Source organism: Uranotaenia lowii, unplaced genomic scaffold (genome assembly GCF_029784155.1).
Source record: "Uranotaenia lowii strain MFRU-FL unplaced genomic scaffold, ASM2978415v1 HiC_scaffold_187, whole genome shotgun sequence".
Lineage (NCBI taxonomy): Eukaryota > Metazoa > Arthropoda > Insecta > Diptera > Culicidae > Uranotaenia > Uranotaenia lowii.
The window spans coordinates 1-23,278 of record NW_026597932.1 but is presented as its reverse complement, the minus strand read 5'-3'; the positions used below and the strand labels follow the sequence as shown (position 1 = coordinate 23,278).

At 34.2% G+C, this 23,278-nt stretch overlaps 3 protein-coding genes across 3 annotated transcripts; all 3 read left to right on the top strand.

Annotated features, from left to right (window-relative positions):
- The first annotated feature begins 330 nt into the window (after nt 1-330).
- On the top strand, nt 331-1,944 carry LOC129759543 (alpha-2-antiplasmin-like). Its single transcript, XM_055757009.1, has 2 exons — nt 331-604; nt 665-1,944. Exons 1-2 carry the CDS (start codon nt 494-496, stop codon nt 1,721-1,723), a joined length of 1,170 nt encoding a protein of 389 aa, XP_055612984.1. The 5' UTR covers nt 331-493; the 3' UTR covers nt 1,724-1,944.
- Nucleotides 1,945-4,819: 2,875 nt separating this feature from the next.
- On the top strand, nt 4,820-13,223 carry LOC129759542 (uncharacterized). Its single transcript, XM_055757008.1, has 6 exons — nt 4,820-4,997; nt 5,086-6,042; nt 6,252-6,312; nt 7,769-7,860; nt 7,923-8,888; nt 12,977-13,223. Exons 1-6 carry the CDS (start codon nt 4,916-4,918, stop codon nt 13,114-13,116), a joined length of 2,298 nt encoding a protein of 765 aa, XP_055612983.1. The 5' UTR covers nt 4,820-4,915; the 3' UTR covers nt 13,117-13,223.
- Nucleotides 13,224-14,199: 976 nt separating this feature from the next.
- Nucleotides 14,200-14,783, top strand: LOC129759541 (cuticle protein CP14.6-like). The gene is made up of 2 exons (XM_055757007.1): nt 14,200-14,423; nt 14,493-14,783. Exons 1-2 carry the CDS (start codon nt 14,269-14,271, stop codon nt 14,716-14,718), a joined length of 381 nt encoding a protein of 126 aa, XP_055612982.1. The 5' UTR covers nt 14,200-14,268; the 3' UTR covers nt 14,719-14,783.
- Nucleotides 14,784-23,278: the final 8,495 nt, after the last annotated feature.

Here is a 23,278-nt window from a genome sequence, read left to right as displayed (position 1 = left end):
AGCATGCGAAAATACAACACGTGTTGTAAAAAAACTAGAAGGTCACAGATCTTGAAATTGTTTTTGCATGTCAAAATTTTCAAAATGTGCCGTAAGTGTCGAAATTTCTACCACTTTTTCCTAACACCAGTGAACTTGCTCTTAGGAATTATAATAAAATTCAATTAGTTCCAATTCAGTTTGCAAAACGTTATTGAAAAAAATAAAAGACGTTTCTGAAGCATTTATGCGTTTTTCAAATAAATATTTGGTTTTACGTAGTAGGCGATTATCGTACGTCAGATTGTTTTTTATGTTACGTTCTGCCTCATTTATGTGTTGTTCTGTTTTATAAACCAGGTCTAACAGGCAACGCCCTTCAATACCTTATCTGTGTATCGTTAGTGAACCTAATAAATTCACATAAGGGCCATTAAAACGGAAAATTGATGACCGACAAGATTTTCATTATAAATACAAGCTCTAATCGATCCGACTATCAGTCAACCTCGATATGGGTTCGCGAAATTTGAAATCTGTTCTGCTACTAGTGTGTTGTGTGAGTCTGGTAAACTCCAGAGATGATGACCTTTTCTCAAGTCAGTTCACTTGGAATATGTTCAAGGTAATAGAAGAAGACTAAGCGCCTAGATAAAAGCAACATAATATTTAAATTTGTTTATAGGCTGCCTTCGATGGGAAGCATAACATGGCTGTTTCGCCATTTTCGGCTCGTCTAGCGATGACACTGCTGGCTAATACGGTGAAGGATCCTTTCAGCCAAAGGCAATTGGTCAACAAGCTGATGCTGCATGGATCGATTTCGCGAGCTCGGGAAACGTACAAAGGCAAATTGTCCCAGCTATCGAAGCTTGAAGCGCTGAAATTTGCGACCAGAATATCCGCGATCGGTAATGGTACCATCAACCCATCGATCCGTTCATCTTTGACGTCTTTCAACGCATCGCTGGAGCGCCGCACTACGTTCGATAAACGTCGGTTGATCAGTGACACTAATAGATGGGCCAATCAAGAATCGATGGGAATGATAAAAAACATCCTAAAGAATAATGATCTTCATCCGAATAGTCGATTACTATTGTATACGACTGTTGCGTTGAAAACTCGATGGGATACTCAGTTACGATCGGCCAACATCGAAGAGGCTCCTTTCTACATATGGAAAATGAAGAAGGCCGTTCCAACCACCATGATGTCTTGGTCCAATGTCATGCTCCCAACGACCTATAACAAAGCGTTGGAAATTATAGCGTTGGAACTTCCCTTCGAAGCAGGAAGCGATCTTTCCCTGCTGATAATGATGCCCATGTCAGCCAAGGGGAATCTTAGCGCACTAACAAGTTCCCTCAACGAAAACTCTTTCCAGCAGTTGTACAGTAGTCTCAGCACGTATCGGGTATCGGTAAAAATTCCCAGTTTCAAGATCAACGAAGTCATGCGAATGCAAAACATCTTTCGTAGGATGCAGCTCAGCGCTCCGTTCGAGTGGAGCCTTTTCGAGATGTTTCGGAACAACAAAGTGAACCTAGATCGTTTCAAGCACGGTGTTGCTTTGGATATTGATGCGCCAGCAGATGATTCTGCAGGTCTTGGAAGCCGAAGTACCTTCGATGGGATGACCTTTTTCGCAGAGCGACCTTTTGTGTTCGCTGTCATCTTGAGGTCCAAACGATTCCCGTTGATTGTAGGGACCTACGCTTATCCACCGTCGTCAGAGACTTGAGGTTCAATTTTATGGAATAAACTGTTTAGTTGGACACGATCTTTAGTCTTCCTTTACGATTTGAAGTAATGTAATCATCAAATTTTATGGGCTTGTGATATTAAGAGTGTCCACGATGGAATTGCATACACAAAATTGATTCCCAAAATTCGTGTTTTCATCCGATTGCCACCAAATTTTCAGGGATTGAAAAATAACTATAAAACTACATTTTACCATTTTACTCGTATTTTATTTAAAGTCCATACGCAAATGCCCGCACCTTGGCCTTAACCCCGGTCATAAGATTCCGCACAACCTGTGAATCAACCGTTTTTTGTATGTAAACCAAAACTTTCTTCAGTTCCTTGACTGTCTTCACTACCTTAGGTCGTTTAAAAAGGTGCTGCTTCATAATCGCCCAGTACTTCTCGATGGGGTGGAGCTCCGGAGTGTTGAACATTTTCGGCATGAAATTGAACTTATTGTCCGCATACCACTTCAACACGTCCTTGGAGTAGTGGCATGAGGCTAAATCCGGTCAGAAGATTGTTGGGACGTTGTGGACCTTCAGGAGGGGGAGCAGCCGCTTCTGGAGGTACTCTTTCATGTACACCTGTCCGTTCATCGTGTCTTGGGTCACGAAAGGTGCATTCTGCTTCCCGCACGTGCAGGTGGCTTGCCAAACCGGGAATTTCTTCGCAAATTTGGACATCTTCTGAGTGCGGACATGCTCCAGAACGCTGAACTTATCCTTGGCCGTAAAGAACCGGTTGCCGGTGATCTGTTTGAAGTCGGCCTTCACATAAATTTCGTCGTCCATGATGAGCAATCAACTTTCGTCAGTATGTTTAGGTACAACTTCCTGGCACGGGGTTTGGCGGATTTGTTCTGCTTCTCGTCGCGATTAGGAGACTTTTGTACCTTGAACGTTCGAAGCCCAGCCTTAGTTTTGGCCTTCTTGACAAAACTTCGTCTTAGATGCAGCTTCTTAGCCACATCCCGAACGGAGCCGTTCGGGTTTCGGTTGAAGGCCCCAACTACGCGGTTGTGATTTTGGTGGTGTACGGAATACTTTTCCTCCACTTTCATCGTTCCTCGAAATGCTTAATCACTTGCGACACCGTGGAATTCGCGATTCCTAACGTTTTAGCAATGGAACGATGCGAGACCCTTGTTCTCGTGATGAATGGCAAAGATTTTATCACGCACGAGATGTTCTTTCCATTCCATTTCCGCGAGTTTTGATCACAGGACTTTAAAACTGTATGTAAACAATGCACTATGAACTAAATCCACCCAAATTTTCATTAAATTCAACCCAACGGTCAAAAAGTTAGAACAATTTCATAGTGTGGCAATTTCATCGAGGACACCCTTTAGCTCAGTTGGGAAGTCAGATGCTTCCTGAACCGATGTCCGTGAGTTTGAGCCCAAGAGTAAACATCGAACACAGTTGTACCGGATAAATTTTTCAATAACTGTTCGCCAACTGCAACATTGATATTAAGTAGCGAATGCCACAAAGATGGTAAAACGACTATAATCGAAAAAAAAATCAAACTCCTGGTTTTTTGTTCATCAAAAGCTGGAAATATTGATTTAGTGACATTGTACGCTTAAAGCCCCGAAAAGTATAGCTTTGAGTAGCAAACTTGCAAAATAAAAAACTGAAATATGGCGAAGACTTCGAGGCCTCATTTTCCAGACTCTGAGAGCCCGTGTTCTTGTTCTTAGCGACAAGTAACATATCAATATCGTCCATTCGTCCTATAGTCGTTTTAGCTTAACATCTTTTCGGCCTATCATCTATTCGGCATGCTGTCTATTAGGCCTAACATCCATTTGGAAAAAAAGTGCTTCTAGAGTACTGCTACTGTGGTTGATTAATACTTTGAATGTTGTTAAACATTTTCATCGATTGCTTCAATGTCGACGACCATCACAACTTACTTTTTTAGTAAGATACTGGAACGAACTTAATATTCAGTATGTTTCATCTTAAAAGGACTTAGCTTACCAACGATGTTGCGATCTTCGGCTTCTATTTCCACCTCCTAGGTGAAGTTTCCTGTTAAGCTGGGGATTTTCAAAGCTTCGCAGTCTCAAAGTAGAGTTTCAGAATTAGCAAAATGTCGCCACTTGGTACTTCTGTTTCGAATAAAAATAGCAAATCAGCGTTTTCAGGTGGGATTTCACTTCCACTTTTTCGTAATTTAAAAGTTTTTTACCAACAATTATTCAGAAATTTTTTAAATACACAATCCCCCTTATTCTGCGCCGCGCGTGAGGTGACGATAGTCGAATCACCCTAGTTACCCGATTCCAATAGTGAGAAACGTCTTTTAGAATGAACTTTTTGAGTTCTTATCCTAATCTAGTAGTCAGCTGGGCATGAACCTCTGTCACATCGGCTTCGGGAATAAGGTGACAAGACTCACATGACTCCGACTCGACTCGACTATCGTTACCTCACGCGCGGCGCAGAATAAGGGGGAATGTTTACATTGAAAACTTATCAGAAGCAAAACAAAAAAAAACGCATATTAACGAAACGAGTCAAAGCCTACACTGATTGAAAAAAAAATGATGAATTGACCCTTCGAAAAATTATCTTCCACCTTGTTTGGGGTTTTCCCACACCGCCGAATATTCGTAGAAGTCATAAATTTGGGCAACCAGAAACATAATTCCTCAACCTGACCCCAAATAGCCAGCGCATAACAGCAGCGAAAGAGAGTTCCAGTTTGTGGCAAATTTCCCTGAACTCGAAGGCGCCTGAGTGTGATTCCATTTTGCTTGGTAAAAACCCAGCGCAACCCCGTTTTTTCAACTTTACTCGAAATGACCATTTGCGTATGTAGGTAGTAGGAATATGTAGTTCCATTTCTTGGCATCCACTTATACCTGCCGAAGCTACTTGTTGCGATTGGGGGAGGGCAAAGGAAGGGAGCAGCTGTGGATGCTGCGAGGATTTCTTATCGGTTTTGTGAATGAAAACAGCGCGTCGTCGCGTCGTCATCTAGAGTGGTAGCCCAGCGTAAGTGGTTAGGTAGTTGTTAGTAAGTCGAATCTGAGATTTGATTTACAATAAAAGTGAGCCTGCGCTGGCTGTGAAGAATCATTAAGGAAAGGTGCCAGCAACGGTGATCATTTCGATTAGTGTGTTTTCAATCGTAGTACGCGTTTTTAAGATATTTTTTGGAAGTGTTTATGTTTTGGTATTCACAAATGAAGCTATTGGGACTATTATTTATGGTGGTTGTTGCTGCTGGTAGAAGCATTGATACAATAGGTAGGTCAACCTTAAGTTGCAAATTTTTGTATATTTATTACGGTGTCAATATATAACATCAATTAACCTTTAACACCTCTGTTTGCAGACGATTTCCACAGATCGGTGGACTTTACGCTGGATTTCTTCAGGATGGCTCACAGACAAAACGACGCCGGAGACAATTTAGTGATGTCACCGGTTTCGATCAGATCAGCTCTTTCGATGCTATTCCACGCGGCTCATCCGGAAACTGCCAGTGAGATGCAGCAATTTCTACGTCTTTCGGCTGATCCCGAAAAGGTGGTCAAAAACCTCCAAAAGTACATTGGATACAACAACGAGGCCTTGAGGATCGCCTTCAAGGTGTTCCACTCGAAGAACGAAGAAATCAAACCAAGCTTTCTGCACTCTCTGAAAACGATCTACGAGATGGAAATGGAGCCAGTGGACTTCAGGAAACCCGAATTGGTATCAGATTTAGCAAACAGCTGGATCAGAAAGGCTACCAATGGTATGATCCAGGACCTGGTCGACCCAATGGATCTTGATACTCAAGCCAACCTCCTTATGCTGAACGCTGTTGCCTTGAATGCTTCCTGGAATCTCAAGTTCAATTCCGATGCAACCGACAAAGCTACGTTCAATTATCTGAATGGAAACCAAGAAGTGGACATGATGTATCAGGAAGACGACTTCCGGTACGCCAACCTAGACGGAGTCAAGGTCATTGAACTTTCGTACGAACCACAAACCGATCTCGCGATGTGGATCCTCCTACCGGAACAGGACACTTTTGATACCTTCATACAGAACTTCAACCTTGAAACCTATAACCAAATCGAGGATCACTTGGATGATGTAAAAGTGATACTACAGATGCCGAAATTCTCGGTCAATCACAACACTCCGGCCAAGAAGATTCTTCGCACGATGGGCCTCGAGAAAATGTTCGACGAGGGCGTTTTTGACTTGAGCAACGAAAAACCTTCCAAGTTAGCTGATATTCAGCACCGGGCACGGATCGACGTCACTGAAGATGGAGTCTCGGCAGCTGCCGTTACTGGTGAGTTAAACATTAAAAATTTTGAGTTTTGAACCGAAATTTTGAGTTTCTGATTCTTAATTCTGAATCTGAATTCTGAATATGAATTAGATTTTTCAACCTTAACCTCTCATATTTAGAGATATGAGATCCGCTAAATCTAGGTTTGAAATTTTTAAAATTTTGTGCATATTTTTTCAACGTGAACTATTTTTTCCTTTTTTTTTCAGAGCTCCAGTTCGTTTTGCTGTCCGGACCACCGAAAGTTGTTCACTTTACTGCGGATCGGCCGTTTGTCTACCTCATCAGAAAATATTCCACCAAGGAAATCATTTTTATAGGAACATATTCGCACCACCAGTGATCATGAATCGTTTAAAATAACAACCAATTTGGGTATTAAGACTGTTTAGTTTTAACTTAGATATTTAAAAAGTTAGGTAGTTATATACTTGTTAAAGTTAAAAAAAGTTGTCTTTCTAGTTTAACTCAACTTTAGTACAAAATAAACTCATTGTTACAGAACAGAAACAGTCTGGTCAATTCACTTTATTAGATTGATAGACACATGTCCATGAAACGAACACTAAATTTAATTGCAAATCAGCAGCACATTTTTCTTTGAACCTTCAGCGCTCATTTGTTATCAGCGAGGCGTAGTTACATAAGCTGGTCAGGAAAATAAACAGATTCCGATCGATAGTTTGTACTTGGGCAGTCTGCATCGCTCGTCGACTAGTTATTAGTTCAGATCTGGTCTTTGCCGGGTGCGCTTCTTGAAATATTTAGGGGAGAGTGGGGATACTTGATCCCCTTTTCTTATTTTCACCATAACTTTTTGGAAAAATTTAGCAACTAGCCGTCTTTGACATTTTCTGACAGCTTGTAACTTCAAGTTTCTATGCTCCAAAAATTAGAACGATACTGGAACCCGTTGATGAACTAGAAGCATTTTCGTGGGAGTAAAAATATTGCGATTTTTCTGAAGTTAGGGGAGACTTGATCCCCTATTGAAGGAGGCTTGATCTTTTATTCAGGAAGCCCTAATCCTTGTATAAAAATCAAACAAAACCCCAAGATAGAATGTTAATTGACTATTTCGGTCATGTTTTTTCTCATTTCACAATTTATAGCAGACATAAGAAGAAAATTCTATAACTTTGTCTCAACGCTAATAACATTGCATACTTTAAGGCGCTATTTTTTATAATTAAGAGAAAATTAATTATTTTTGCTCTTTTCTTCAGACAATTGTTTAATAAATATTAGTTTTTGGATAAATATTAGTAATTTCGTAATCAGCAATCATAACGATCAATTCAGAAGAAGAATATGCCGTTTGGAAGGGGGATCAATTGTGACCAACTGTAGGGGATCAATTGTACCCATAATCAACATTTTAGAAATTTTTTTCTGAAAAAAGTTGAAAGTTTTCCTTTGCTTTGAAAATATGGCATTATGAAGTTCATTTTACGCTCGAATGATTGATACATTGGAAGAAATATTTTTTTCATTATTTTCCCATGTAAGGAACATTTTAAAGTGATGAAAAAAGATCTTCAAGTTACATTTTGTGAAATTTTTCAAACAAAGTTCAATTACTCAAACAATTATTTTGTTAAAAATGTTTAACCTACAAGCATTGTTATTTTGCTCATTTTGGCACATTTTTCTAGAACATTTGATCTTTGTAAGACATTCCAGTTTCGAGATATAGCTAAGGAATCAAGTATCCCCAGGGATCAAGTATCCTCATTCTCCCCTACACAGGAAAAATGTCCCTCCGTTCGATCGTTCTGGTTATTGCACTTTTTCAAAGTGCATTCTGTCTTTCTACAGGTAGGACTTCTTATTAAATATTTTTATCCGCCTTGATCACCAATGAATTTTACTTTTAACAGAAAATGCAGTCTCTAGTAACAAGTTCACTTTCGACATGTTCAAGCGAGTCTTCAAATCGGATAAGAACGCGGTTCTTTCGCCAACCAGTTTGCGGATGGCTCTGGCTATGTTCTACCCGCTAGCCGGCAACGAAGTGTCCCCCGATATGCAAACCCGAATGTATCTGCAACCGGATAAACAAGTCGAAGTCGGTAATCTGGAGCAATTCATCGGTGAACTCAACAGTGACCCGACGGAATCACTCAAGGTTCGGGTCAAGATGTATCACACCGATGCGGAGCTGAACCCGGAAGTTCTTCCTCTATTCCGGGATCGTTTCCGTGCCCAGGTCGAGGTTGCCGACTTCCAGGACGTGGATGCCGTTGTCAACTCAATCAATCAGTGGGTAAAAGAAGAAACAAAAAATCTCATCACAAAATACATGGAACCGGGTGATTTGCGGGTGGACAACGACATGCTGGTGCTGAGTGTGGTTGCTTTGAATGCTAGCTGGGCTGTTCCATTCAATGCGGAGCACACTCAACCAAAATTGTTCCACTTCACGAATGGAGATCAGCAGGTTCAGATGATGCACCTTACTGGAGAATTCCTCTACGATTACATGCACAAATTGAACATGCACGTGCTGGAACTCCTCTACGAAAAGCAAACTGACCTGTCGATGATGCTTATCCTGCCTTCAAGTCGAACGACTCTCCAACAAACTGTTGACCTCTTGAATGCCGACTTCTACGCCAAGTTGGATGAGGAACTAACTCCAACGACGTTGGATGTTTTCATACCCAAGTTTACCGCCAAATACAAACTGGACGCGAAGGAGTTGTTGAAGGAGATGGGACTGAAATCTCTCTTTGAACGTTTCGATTTGCACATTTTGGAACGAGATCGTTCTCGGATCGGAGAAGTTCGGCAGACCACCCACGTGAAAGTGGATGAAGTTGGCACAGTAGCAGTAGCGGTAACCGGTAAGTTGGACTTCTAGTTAACTCATTTCCAGTAATCTATTTGGGTACATTGGAGAAACCCACTTTTATATTCAGTCATATTGTAGATTACTGTTTAAATAGTGTAGGTGCTTTCAGTTGTGAGTCTTAATTCTTACTTTTCTAGTCACATTGTGTTATCGCGTAGCGCGTGATATTTATAGTATCGGCTTATCTCCCTTTTCCAATGATTCATTTAATTTTTCGAGAAATGACCAAGAGCATTACAAATGTGTGCGTCTATCTTCTAATATCTCTACTGGATGAGAAGTTGTAAACGTCAAACGTCAATCATCACAGTGGGATACTGAATTCCAGGTTTCTACTCGAAGTAATGATACATGTTTGGGCAGATACTATATTGGTAATCAACACCATCTAAATATGTAGTTGCTAGATCCAGATCCAGACTCTTGGAGAGCATCCAGTTTTCATCTGTTTCAATCGCTCAAGTGTCACTAGAAGAACAAAAACTTCCGTGACCTCCACTTGATTGACTTCCACTGGAAGGCTTTTTGTAAGCTGGTCGTCGCACGTTATGTCCCATAAAACCGGGACAATTTACGATCCTTGTGGAACACTTACTGTGCCTTCCAGTGTTCTCAATCCTTTTGTTTATGACTTTTTTTAGTAGCTTATTAGTAGATGACTGTTGATATGTCTGTATGTTTCCATAGTGGCTTCCCCGACTTTTTACGTTTAACCCTCGTTTAGTTTTCCACAAATAGTTTATCCAAGTTTCAATGCTTCTTCAACTAAAAACGTCTGGTCTTCCAGAGGCATTTGATTTTCATTTTCACACTTACATATATCTGACCCCGAACTCGAGACCTCGCGGTAGTGAACCGCAAAGTGGTCGTTATCCGTGAAAGATTCACTCACACTCCGCTCGTTTAACTCGGAGTACCGAATGTGACGTTTGATTGGTTTTCGTCCCTATCTGTGGCAGGTTCAGGTAGAGGCTACTACATTCTTCAGCCTTCTAGTAGACTTTGTAAACCGACTTCGCCACCTTTCCGCCAACGCAATGAAGTCCCACCGTGAGGTCATTCCCTGCAAGCACTCCGACTGTATTATCCAGTATACCGCAAAACCTCAACATGGATTTTATGTAGCAGCTTTATAAGAAGATCCCGTTAACCCTGACGATCACTAAGCCTTAAACATCACTCCATTTTTTGTACAACAACCGTCAAACCAGGGCCACAATTTATCCTTCATCGTGACCTCGCCCAATGTGAACTTTTTTTCAAGCACTTCTTTCTCAAAAGTCCTGTAGGACTCACTCATATTTTCCAAGCTCAAGGACCATTCCACTGCAGTCAGTCCGGCGGATTTTACTCACGATTTCGCTTAGGTAATCAAGTTTCTGTTTCGTTCGCATCCGTCTCTCAGTCGGTTATATCCAGACCATGAGTCGCGTAGTGACTCTGCTTTTCTTCAACAGATCTTTCGATATTGAAGTGCTTAGAGCTATTGTAAGTCATAATCTTGCCCCTCACAGTGTGGTATTGATCGAATATTTTCCGACTTCCGAGGGATCAATTCCAGCAATGAGCTCAGAAGGCTAACAAAGGCCTTATTGGTCATGATAAAAAGCGTAGCCCTGCACTAGTGTTACCAGTTCTTTCATCTCGGTTATTATTTTGACTAGTTGGTTCGAAACTGGAAATTTGCAAACTTTTGCTTCATGTCCCAACTCAAACGAAAGAGTCCTTAGTTTTCTTACGCTATCCCATTCGCAAGTGCTTCGTACAATGTTGTTGGTCCGTATCCCTTACGAAAATAAAGGCTAAATACCAGACCAGTGCAAGTCGGAAGATATGTTGCAGTATGGGAGATCCCTATACAAACGAATGGACAAAAATATTTTCACAACTTTGACGATCATTTCTACTTGTTATAATAGTGGCTGTTTTGCTTGCTCCGCCTCCACCTCCGGAATTCTCCCATAATAGGCGATGGAAGCGGTGCCGAATTTGGCTGATGGTTTCTCACTAGTGCAAGTAAGATGCAGGACCAAAAAACCGAATACGGCACAACTTTTAAAACTAAACTTTTTAGAAATTAATAGTTAAGACCTAAAACTGGGATGAAATTAGGATTTTTGCCTTGACACTAGCTTACAAAAAAGCGCGTCCAAAAACTTTAAAATTTGGATTTTTTTTTAAATTTTCTTCCGTATTTATCCGTGTTTATCAACATCTCGAGTAAAGCTACTAGGTCTTTTGATAATTCAGTGATTTATAACTAAACATACGGCAAGTTTTGAAACAACTTGAGCACCACAGACTTTCAGTGTGTGCTACACGGCTAACTCTTACCCAACACACAAATACGCAAAACCCACATCTTGTAGCAATTTAACATTTTACTCACACGACATATTAAAACCCTAAGCTAGCTGACATAATCCTACTGAAGGACCCGTTTCATACCATATTGACAAACATCTGACAGCCAAAACACACAACAGTAATACCACAGCTCGGTTTCCTCAGGTATCACGGTAGTATCACAGAATCTGGCAGCCCTTCCTGGCTGCACTGCTCAACGAGCGCATGGTTATGTCCCGGAGCATCTCGATGTCTGCTGCCGGCTGGATTAGTTCCGGCTTGGCCATGTGACAAAAGTGAGCAGGAAACAGTTTTCATTCGATCCATTTAGAAGCTCTCATATTGTCTCACCTCTTCACCGAACCAACTTAAATTTGGCTCCCAGTTTGTTGACTTCGACTCCAAGATGTAAGCGACCGACGGTAACTCCACGAAGTTCAGCAAATCACAATCGCAATGACGAACTCTGGCACATAATTTGTTTCGTTTCGCAGATTTTGTTTTGTTTTGCCGATTCTTGTTTATGTTGTTCACGTGCACGCTAGAAATTATTAAAACATTTACGATTCAAAAACAAACATTTTTGACCTTTTCCCAGGAAATGCCATTTTATGACTTTTCGGGGAGAAGTTGAAATATGGTTATTTTTTAACCGTAAGAAAGATTCTTTTTGTAAAGTTGGACTGGTGAATGAGTCCTCGTCCTTGTCAATTTTGTTGGTGTTTTAAACGGAATTGAACCGGCGTCATCCAATCGGTACCCTGAAATTTTTTGTTTATGAAGAAAATTGAAATAAACTACTTCAATAATTCGTATGAATCACTTGAATAATTTATTTAAATCACTTACCTTTCCCCATCTATTACTAATTCGATGTTTCAACGATTTCTACAGAATTGATTTATTGGAAAACATGCACTTCTGCGGAGAAAAAAATTGCTTTAAGGGCGTCCAGCTGCAATGTAAATCGCTTTCAAAATGGCGATACAGAAAACATCAAATTACTCAACCATTTTCTGGTTTATACTCGAAAACTACCAAAATGGTTAAAATTCTTTCAGGAAAAATTATTGAAAAATAACCATATTGGCGGTTTTGAAGTAAATATCATAAAATGGTTATTTAAGAACCATAAATGGCTATAAAAAATCGAGCGTGTGTGCGTTTGACGTTTACACTCTTAACTCTAAATCAGAGGTGCAAAGAGATCCCGTCATGTAATATGCAGTGCCGATACTAACAGCCCGACGTCAGCTCCGAAAAAATCATCTTGCAAAGTTGCAAACTGATTCTTTTTCGTTCCTTACGTGCAGAACGTCGAACGTGTCTGCAAGTAAAAGTCAAACGCGTGATAAAATCCTTTGACTGCACGTTCCGAAAATTTCAAACGATTCTCCGAAGTTAGGATCACTTGCAAACTTGCAAGCCCGAAATAAAATCCCTTGAGCCGAACAGAAAGAATCATTTAGAGTCTAAACACTTAATTTTAACTCGAATTAATACAATTATTACACCCTCGAAATATTTTAACGACATATACATAATTATAAAGCTACAATTTTTACCCAGTGTTCTGTAATTTTTTTTTCTGAAAAACGGATAATTTTATTTAAATAATTGATTTCAAACAAACTGTGAAAGTTCGGAATTTCACTAGCACGAGCTCGTTTTTTTTGTTTTTCTTAGAGAAAAAGAAGCATATTGAATTGGAATGTTTGTGCTTTACATTTTCAGAGGTCCAAGCAACGGGCCGCTCAGCCACCCCGATATTCTACGCCAATCGGCCCTTCCTTTACTTGATCCGGAAGCGCAGCAGCAAGCAAATCCTGTTCGTGGGACATTTTTCCGTTCATGAAGATGAGCAGGCGAACTGATTGATTAGAAAATGGTTAAATTCAATCCAAATTAGTGATCAGAATCAACAGATGTTTGCCGTTACCATGGTAGAAAGCCAATGCAAGGTGCAAGTTTGTTTTAAATAAAGTAACAACAAGCAAGGTGATTCCGGTGATGCGCCTACTCACTGATGACTCTTCCTTTTTTCGCGCTTGGCTAATTGTTTGCCTCCATCGAATATTCCCACGACAAGTGCCTACTTCGACTTGACCGATGATCATTCCAACTGTTTATGGTGGAAAAATGAATTTTGAAAAGAGGGGGAGCCGTTTTTTTCGCTGCTTCTTCCAGACGAATTGAATGAATAATTTTTCCGCACTTTAAATAGGTGAGGGAAAGGTTGCTCCCGAAGAATGCTATCCCTCTAAAGGGTAAGTAGAAGGTAATATCGACTGATGGATGATTCCCACACTTACTGGCCGGGAGTGGCGTCACATCGAGGGAGGTCGTTTCGTCGTTGCTAACAGCTGCAGGTTCCACTTGACGTCATTTTCTCATCATCGTACTGGATCTTTTTGATTCGAAAATTTTGATAAACATAAATTTGCAAGGTATTATAAACAGAGTTTTTTTTTTTGAGTTTGTTATCCTGGGGAATTTAGGACTCATTTAGATTATCTGTCTTCGCAGTTGCTGCACATATACATTCAATCTTTTTATCAAGTTCAAGACACCAGCAACCTTGAAAGAACCAACGATCTAATGACAAAAATACATTGATTCTCATTATTTTTCTCTCTAAAGCGGTCGATCAATAGTAGGCTGGACATTGCAGGTGTCATCTAAGGTGGGAGGAAACTTCTTCAATGGGAGTGTGGCTTCAGCATTCAAATATTGGCCTACTATTTAGCGCATCACGATGCATAGCAAAAAATCACACTCGTTAACATTGGAAGTAGTTTTCTATGATGATGGCAACTACCTGCTTGCCGAGCGTTCACAATTGATTGCTGTAGTTCAAACTATATTTGTTTATCTTGTACAAATCGTTCGATTGTTTCCTTGAGGTCACTTCTTCACTTCTTCATGGGTGGTAAGTATATAAATTTGCGACTATCGGGCAGAATTGAACATTCGTGTTTTGTAATCGGTTCTTAGAAGCAGTTTTGAGTTGAGTTTAGAATTGAATAATGAGCAAGATCACGTTGATAAGTGTCCTTTCAATGGTCGTGGCTGTTTTGGCCGCACCGCAGATTCCGCCGCAGAACAACGGAGGGGACAACAGCGGAATTCAACTGTTGAGATACAACTTTACAAATAACAACGAAGCAGGCTACGCCTTTACGTGAGATCGTTTCCTTATCTTAGTTCAATAGCAGGTCAACTAGATCACGATTATTTTCTTAATTTCCAGTTATGAACAAAGTAACAAGCAGATCTTCTCCGAAGTTGGAACTCCAAAGGACACCGCCAACGGAACGAAGATTCTGGGAGTCGAAGGTGCCTTTACGTTCGTATCGCCCGATGGACAAACCTATTGGGTCAACTACAAGGCGGACGAGAATGGATTTTTGCCCAAAACAGGCACTGGCACCACTGGAGGAATCCAACCGGGTCAGGACGCTCCTGTTAGAACTTAAACATAGTGCCTAGCAATACTCTTCTAGAAAGGAAACTCAATAAACTTTAATCTTTCACTAGTCAATCGAGCATTGTTGGACCTCTCGCAGATCCCAATTTATTCCCCCATAAAAGCTAAGCACAATGTGACACCTCCAAGCGACCATGACTGATTATCTCGTGCCTTCAAATAAGAGTAATAAGTAATACCACCATCGAATTGTGTTTTGTACGTACATGGACATGGTACAGAGATTGAACAAACCTTAAACAGGAACGACGCTACGGGTAACAAGGTTGACAAAACAGCGTTGTGACAGCTGGATAAGGAATGTGTAATGACTTGGCCACGCCTCGGTTTGGCCCACTCCTCCCGCGAGATGCCAATAAATTTGACCGTAACTCGCATTTTGCGCTTAAATTCCATCATGGGCGCCGAGAGAAAAAATCAAACGAATTTAGATAAAATAGCTAAAATTATAATTCTGAAGAGTTCCAACATGTTCGAAAAAAAAAGTTGATAGAAATGTGATCTAATTGATATATTATTGTAACACTTTCGAGTAAATTTGATGTGGCTTTCAATATGTTTTAGTGATATTTATGATCCATTTAAGTTTTATTGTGACGTTGTCATTTTTTTCATTTTTGTCATTTTTGTCATTTTTGTCATTTTTGTCATTTTTGTCATTTTTGTCATTTTTGTCATTTTTGTCATTTTTGTCATTTTTGTCATTTTTGTCATTTTTGTCATTTTTGTCATTTTTGTCATTTTTGTCATTTTTGTCATTTTTGTCATTTTTGTCATTTTTGTCATTTTTGTCATTTTTGTCATTTTTGTCATTTTTGTCATTTTTGTCATTTTTGTCATTTTTGTCATTTTTGTCATTTTTGTCATTTTTGTCATTTTTGTCATTTTTGTCATTTTTATCATTTTTGTCATTTTTGTAATTTTTGTAATTTTTGTCATTTTTGTCATTTTTTGTCATTTTTGTCATTTTTGTCATTTTTGTCATTTTTGTCATTTTTGTCATTTTTGTCATTTTTGTCATTTTTGTCATTTTTGTCATTTTTGTCATTTTTGCCATTTTTGTCATTTTTGTCATTTTTGTCATTTTTGTCATTTTTGTCATTTTTGTCATTTTTGTCATTTTTGTCATTTTTGTCATTTTTGTCATTTTTGTCATTTTTGTCATTTTTGTCATTTTTGTCATTTTTGTCATTTTTGTCATTTTTGTCATTTTTGTCATTTTTGTCATTTTTGTCATTTTTGTCATTTTTGTCATTTTTGTCATTTTTGTCATTTTTGTCATTTTTGTCATTTTTGTCATTTTTGTCATTTTTGTCATTTTTGTCATTTTTGTCATTTTTGTCATTTTTGTCATTTTTGTCATTTTTGTCATTTTTATCATTTTTGTCATTTTTGTAATTTTTGTAATTTTTGTCATTTTTGTCATTTTTTGTCATTTTTGTCATTTTTGTCATTTTTGTCATTTTAGTCATTTTTGTCATTTTTGTCATTTTTGTCATTTTTGTCATTTTTGTCATTTTTGTCATTTTTGCCATTTTTGTCATTTTTGTCATTTTTGTCATTTTTGTCATTTTTGTCATTTTTGTCATTTTTGTCATTTTTGTCATTTTTGTCATTTTTGTCATTTTTGTCATTTTTGTCATTTTTGTCATTTTTGTCATTTTTGTCATTTTTGTCATTTTTGTCATTTTTGTCATTTTTGTCATTTTTGTCATTTTTGTCATTTTTGTCATTTTTGTCATTTTTGTCATTTTTGTCATTTTTGTCATTTTTGTCATTTTTGTCATTTTTGTCATTTTTGTCATTTTTGTCATTTTTGTCATTTTTGTCATTTTTGTCATTTTTGTCATTTTTGTCATTTTTGTCATTTTTGTCATTTTTGTCATTTTTGTCATTTTTGTCATTTTTGTCATTTTTGTCATTTTTGTCATTTTTGTCATTTTTGTCATTTTTGTCATTTTTGTCATTTTTGTCATTTTTGTCATTTTTGTCATTTTTGTCATTTTTGTCATTTTTGTCATTTTTGTCATTTTTGTCATTTTTGCCATTTTTGTCATTTTTGTCATTTTTGTCATTTTTGTCATTTTTGTCATTTTTGTCATTTTTGTCATTTTTGTCATTTTTGTCATTTTTGTCATTTTTGTCATTTTTGTCATTTTTGTCATTTTTGTCATTTTTGTCATTTTTGTCATTTTTGTCATTTTTGTCATTTTTGTCATTTTTGTCATTTTTGTCATTTTTGTCATTTTTGTCATTTTTGTCATTTTTGTCATTTTTGTCATTTTTGTCATTTTTGTCATTTTTGTCATTTTTGCCATTTTTGTCATTTTTGTCATTTTTGTCATTTTTGTCATTTTTGTCATTTTTGTCATTTTTGTCATTTTTGTCATTTTTGTCATTTTTGTCATTTTTGTCATTTTTGTCATTTTTGTCATTTTTGTCATTTTTGTCATTTTTGTCATTTTTGTCATTTTTGTCATTTTTGTCATTTTTGTCATTTTTGTCATTTTTGTCATTTTTGTCATTTTTGTCATTTTTGTCATTTTTGTCATTTTTGTCATTTTTGTCATTTTTGTCATTTTTGTCATTTTTGTCATTTTTGTCATTTTTGTCATTTTTGTCATTTTTGTCATTTTTGTCATTTTTGTCATTTTTGTCATTTTTGTCATTTTTGTCATTTTTGTCATTTTTGTCATTTTTGTCATTTTTGTCATTTTTGTCATTTTTGTCATTTTTGTCATTTTTGTCATTTTTGTCATTTTTGTCATTTTTGTCATTTTTGTCATTTTTGTCATTTTTGTCATTTTTGTCATTTTTGTCATTTTTGTCATTTTTGTCATTTTTGTCATTTTTGTCATTTTTGTCATTTTTGTCATTTTTGTCATTTTTGTCATTTTTGTCATTTTTGTCATTTTTGTCATTTTTGTCATTTTTGTCATTTTTATCATTTTTATCATTTTTGTCATTTTTGTCATTTTTGTCATTTTTGTCATTTTTGTCATTTTTGTCATTTTTGTCATTTTTGTCATTTTTATCATTTTTATCATTTTTGTCATTTTTGTCATTTTTGTCATTTTTGTCATTTTTGTCATTTTTGTCATTTTTGTCATTTTTGTCATTTTTGTCATTTTTGTCATTTTTGTCATTTTTGTCATTTTTGTCATTTTTGTCATTTTTGTCATTTTTGTCATTTTGTCATTTTTGTCATTTTTGTCATTTTTGTCATTTTTGTCATTTTTGTCATTTTTGTCATTTTTGTCATTTTTGTCATTTTTGTCATTTTTGTCATTTTTTGTCATTTTTGTCATTTTTGTCATTTTTGTCATTTTTGTCATTTTTGTCATTTTTGTCATTTTTGTCATTTTTGTCATTTTTGTCATTTTGTCATTTTTGTCATTTTTGTCATTTTTGTCATTTTTGTCATTTTTGTCATTTTTGTCATTTTTGTCATTTTTGTCATTTTTGTCATTTTTGTCATTTTTGTCATTTTTGTCATTTTTGTCATTTTTGTCATTTTTGTCATTTTTGTCATTTTTGTCATTTTTGTCATTTTTGTCATTTTTGTCATTTTTGTCATTTTTGTCATTTTTGTCATTTTTGTCATTTTTGTCATTTTTGTCATTTTGTCATTTTGTCATTTTTGTCATTTTGTCATTTTTGTCATTTTGTCATTTTTGTCATTTTTGTCATTTTTGTCATTTTTGTCATTTTTGTCATTTTTGTCATTTTTGTCATTTTTGTCATTTTTGTCATTTTTGTCATTTTTGTCATTTTTGTCATTTTTGTCATTTTTGTCATTTTTGTCATTTTTGTCATTTTTGTCATTTTTGTCATTTTTGTCATTTTTGTCATTTTTGTCATTTTTGTCATTTTTGTCATTTTTGTCATTTTTGTCATTTTTGTCATTTTTGTCATTTTTGTCATTTTGTCATTTTTGTCATTTTTGTCATTTTGTCATTTTTGTCATTTTTGTCATTTTTGTCATTTTTGTCATTTTTGTCATTTTTATCATTTTTGTCATTTTTGTCATTTTTGTCATTTTGTCATTTTTGTCATTTTTGTCATTTTTGTCATTTTTGTCATTTTTGTCATTTTTGTCATTTTGTCATTTTTGTCATTTTTGTCATTTTTGTCATTTTTGTCATTTTTGTCATTTTTGTCATTTTTGTCATTTTTGTCATTTTTGTCATTTTTGTCATTTTTGTCATTTTTGTCATTTTTGTCATTTTTGTCATTTTTGTCATTTTTGTCATTTTTGTCATTTTTGTCATTTTTGTCATTTTTGTCATTTTTGTCATTTTTTGTCATTTTTGTCATTTTTGTCATTTTTGTCATTTTTGTCATTTTTGTCATTTTGTCATTTTTGTCATTTTTGTCATTTTTGTCATTTTTGTCATTTTTGTCATTTTTGTCATTTTTGTCATTTTTGTCATTTTTGTCATTTTTGTCATTTTTGTCATTTTGTCATTTTTGTCATTTTTGTCATTTTTGTCATTTTTGTCATTTTGTCATTTTGTCATTTTTGTCATTTTTGTCATTTTTGTCATTTTTGTCATTTTGTCATTTTGTCATTTTTGTCATTTTTGTCATTTTTGTCATTTTTGTCATTTTTGTCATTTTTGTCATTTTTGTCATTTTTGTCATTTTTGTCATTTTTGTCATTTTCTTTGTCATTTTTGTCATTTTGTCATTTTGTCATTTTTGTCATTTTTGTCATTTTTGTCATTTTTGTCATTTTTGTCATTTTTGTCATTTTTGTCATTTTTGTCATTTTTGTCATTTTTGTCATTTTTGTCATTTTTGTCATTTTTGTCATTTTTGTCATTTTGTCATTTTTGTCATTTTTGTCATTTTTGTCATTTTTGTCATTTTTGTCATTTTTGTCATTTTTGTCATTTTTGTCATTTTTGTCATTTTTGTCATTTTTGTCATTTTTGTCATTTTGTCATTTTTGTCATTTTTGCCATTTTTGTCATTTTTGTCATTTTTGTCATTTTTGTCATTTATTGTCATTTTTGTCATTTTTGTCATTTTTGTCATTTTTGTCATTTTTGTCATTTTGTCATTTTGTCATTTTTGTCATTTTTGTCATTTTTGTCATTTTTGTCATTTTTGTCATTTTTGTCATTTTTGTCATTTTGTCATTTTTGTCATTTTTGTCATTTTTGTCATTTTTGTCATTTTTGTCATTTTTGTCATTTTTGTCATTTTTGTCATTTTTGTCATTTTTGTCATTTTTGTCATTTTTGTCATTTTGTCATTTTTGTCATTTTTGTCATTTTTGTCATTTTGTCATTTTTGTCATTTTTGTCATTTTGTCATTTTTGTCATTTTTGTCATTTTTGTCATTTTTGTCATTTTTGTCATTTTTATCATTTTTGTCATTTTTGTCATTTTTGTCATTTTTGTCATTTTTGTCATTTTTGTCATTTTTGTCATTTTTGTCATTTTTGTCATTTTTGTCATTTTTGTCATTTTTGTCATTTTTGTCATTTTTATCATTTTGTCATTTTTGTCATTTTTGTCATTTTTGTCATTTTTGTCATTTTTGTCATTTTTGTCATTTTTGTCATTTTTGTCATTTTTGTCATTTTTGTCATTTTTGTCATTTTTGTCATTTTTGTCATTTTTGTCATTTTTGTCATTTTTGTCATTTTTGTCATTTTGTCATTTTTGTCATTTTTGTCATTTTTGTCATTTTTGTCATTTTTGTCATTTTTGTCATTTTTGTCATTTTTGTCATTTTTGTCATTTTTGTCATTTTGTCATTTTTGTCATTTTTGGTCATTTTTGTCATTTTTGTCATTTTTGTCATTTTTGTCATTTTTGTCATTTTTGTCATTTTGTCATTTTTGTCATTTTTGTCATTTTTGTCATTTTTGTCATTTTTGTCATTTTTGTCATTTTTGTCATTTTTGTCATTTTTGTCATTTTTGTCATTTTTGTCATTTTTGTCATTTTTGTCATTTTTGTCATTTTTGTCATTTTTGTCATTTTTGTCATTTTTGTCATTTTTGTCATTTTTGTCATTTTTGTCATTTTTGTCATTTTTGTCATTTTTGTCATTTTTGTCATTTTTGTCATTTTTGTCATTTTTGTCATTTTTGTCATTTTGTCATTTTGTCATTTTTGTCATTTTTGTCATTTTTGTCATTTTTGTCATTTTTGTCATTTTGTCATTTTTGTCATTTTTGTCATTTTTGTCATTTTTGTCATTTTTGTCATTTTTGTCATTTTTGTCATTTTTGTCATTTTTGTCATTTTTGTCATTTTTGTCATTTTTGTCATTTTTGTCATTTTTGTCATTTTTGTCATTTTTGTCATTTTTGTCATTTTTGTCATTTTTGTCATTTTTGTCATTTTGTCATTTTTGTCATTTTTGTCATTTTTGTCATTTTTGTCATTTTTGTCATTTTTGTCATTTTTGTCATTTTTGTCATTTTTGTCATTTTTGTCATTTTTGTCATTTTTGTCATTTTGTCATTTTTGTCATTTTGTCATTTTTGTCATTTTTGTCATTTTTGTCATTTTTGTCATTTTTGTCATTTTTGTCATTTTGTCATTTTTGTCATTTTTGTCATTTTTGTCATTTTTGTCATTTTTGTCATTTTTGTCATTTTTGTCATTTTTGTCATTTTTGTCATTTTTGTCATTTTTGTCATTTTTGTCATTTTTGTCATTTTTGTCATTTTTGTCATTTTGTCATTTTTTGTCATTTTTGTCATTTTTGTCATTTTTGTCATTTTGTCATTTTTGTCATTTTTGTCATTTTTGTCATTTTTGTCATTTTTGTCATTTTTGTCATTTTGTCATTTTTGTCATTTTTGTCATTTTTGTCATTTTTGTCATTTTTGTCATTTTTGTCATTTTTGTCATTTTTGTCATTTTTGTCATTTTTGTCATTTTTGTCATTTTTGTCATTTTTGTCATTTTTGTCATTTTTGTCATTTTTGTCATTTTTGTCATTTTTGTCATTTTTGTCATTTTTGTCATTTTTGTCATTTTTGTCATTTTTGTCATTTTGTCATTTTTGTCATTTTTGTCATTTTTGTCATTTTTGTCATTTTTGTCATTTTTGTCATTTTTGTCATTTTGTCATTTTTGTCATTTTTGTCATTTTGTCATTTTTGTCATTTTTGTCATTTTTGTCATTTTTGTCATTTTTGTCATTTTTGTCATTTTTGTCATTTTTGTCATTTTTGTCATTTTTGTCATTTTTGTCATTTTTGTCATTTTTGTCATTTTTGTCATTTTTGTCATTTTGTCATTTTTGTCATTTTGTCATTTTTGTCATTTTTGTCATTTTTGTCATTTTTGTCATTTTTGTCATTTTTGTCATTTTTGTCATTTTTGTCATTTTTGTCATTTTTGTCATTTTTGTCATTTTTGTCATTTTTGTCATTTTTGTCATTTTTGTCATTTTTGTCATTTTTGTCATTTTTAGTCATTTTAGTCATTTTTGTCATTTTTGTCATTTTTGTCATTTTGTCATTTTGTCATTTTTGTCATTTTTGTCATTTTTGTCATTTTTATCATTTTTATCATTTTTGTCATTTTTGTCATTTTTGTCATTTTTGTCATTTTTGTCATTTTTTTGTCATTTTTGTCATTTTGTCATTTTTGTCATTTTGTCATTTTTGTCATTTTTGTCATTTTTGTCATTTTTTGTCATTTTTTGTCATTTTTGTCATTTTTGTCATTTTTGTCATTTTTGTCATTTTTGTCATTTTTGTCATTTTTGTCATTTTTGTCATTTTTGTCATTTTTGTCATTTTTGTCATTTTTGTCATTTTTGTCATTTTTGTCATTTTTTGTCATTTTTGTCATTTTTGTCATTTTTGTCATTTTTGTCATTTTTGTCATTTTTCTTTGTCATTTTTGTCATTTTTGTCATTTTTTGTCATTTTGTCATTTTGTCATTTTTGTCATTTTGTCATTTTTGTCATTTTTGTCATTTTTGTCATTTTTGTCATTTTTGTCATTTTGTCATTTTTGTCATTTTTGTAGTTTTTGTCATTTTTGTCATTTTTGTCATTTTTGTCATTTTTGTCCATTTTTGTCATTTTTGTCATTTTTGTCATTTTTGTCATTTTTGTCATTTTTGTCATTTTTGTCATTTTTGTCATTTTTGTCATTTTTGTCATTTTTGTCATTTTTGTCATTTTTGTCATTTTTGTCATTTTTGTCATTTTTGTCATTTTTGTCATTTTTGTCATTTTTGTCATTTTGTCATTTTGTGATTTTTGTGATTTTTGTCATTTTTGTCATTTTTGTTTTTTGTCATATTTGAAAATTTGAAAATTTTAAAAATTTTGAAAATTTTGATAATTTTGACAATTTTGACAATTTTGACAATTTTGACAATTTTGACAATTTTGACAATTTTGACAATTTTGACAATTTTGACAATTTTGACAATTTGACAATTTTGACAATTTTGACAATTTTGACAATTTTGACAATTTTGACAATTTTGACAATTTGACAATTTTTGACAATTTTGACAATTTTGACAATTTTGACAATTTTGACAATTTTGACAATTTTGA

Bases quoted from the DNA above. Each gene is read 5' to 3' on its own strand.
- LOC129759541 (XM_055757007.1), top strand. From the start codon at position 14,269: ATGAGCAAGATCACGTTGATAAGTGTCCTTTCAATGGTCGTGGCTGTT. The intron at 14,424-14,492 runs GTGAGATCGTTT...CTTAATTTCCAG, and splicing joins GAAGCAGGCTACGCCTTTAC to TTATGAACAAAGTAACAAGC.
- LOC129759542 (XM_055757008.1), top strand. From the start codon at position 4,916: ATGTTTTGGTATTCACAAATGAAGCTATTGGGACTATTATTTATGGTG. The intron at 4,998-5,085 runs GTAGGTCAACCT...CTCTGTTTGCAG, and splicing joins TAGAAGCATTGATACAATAG to ACGATTTCCACAGATCGGTG. The intron at 8,889-12,976 runs GTAAGTTGGACT...TTACATTTTCAG, and splicing joins AGTAGCAGTAGCGGTAACCG to AGGTCCAAGCAACGGGCCGC.
- LOC129759543 (XM_055757009.1), top strand. From the start codon at position 494: ATGGGTTCGCGAAATTTGAAATCTGTTCTGCTACTAGTGTGTTGTGTG. The intron at 605-664 runs GTAATAGAAGAA...ATTTGTTTATAG, and splicing joins TCACTTGGAATATGTTCAAG to GCTGCCTTCGATGGGAAGCA.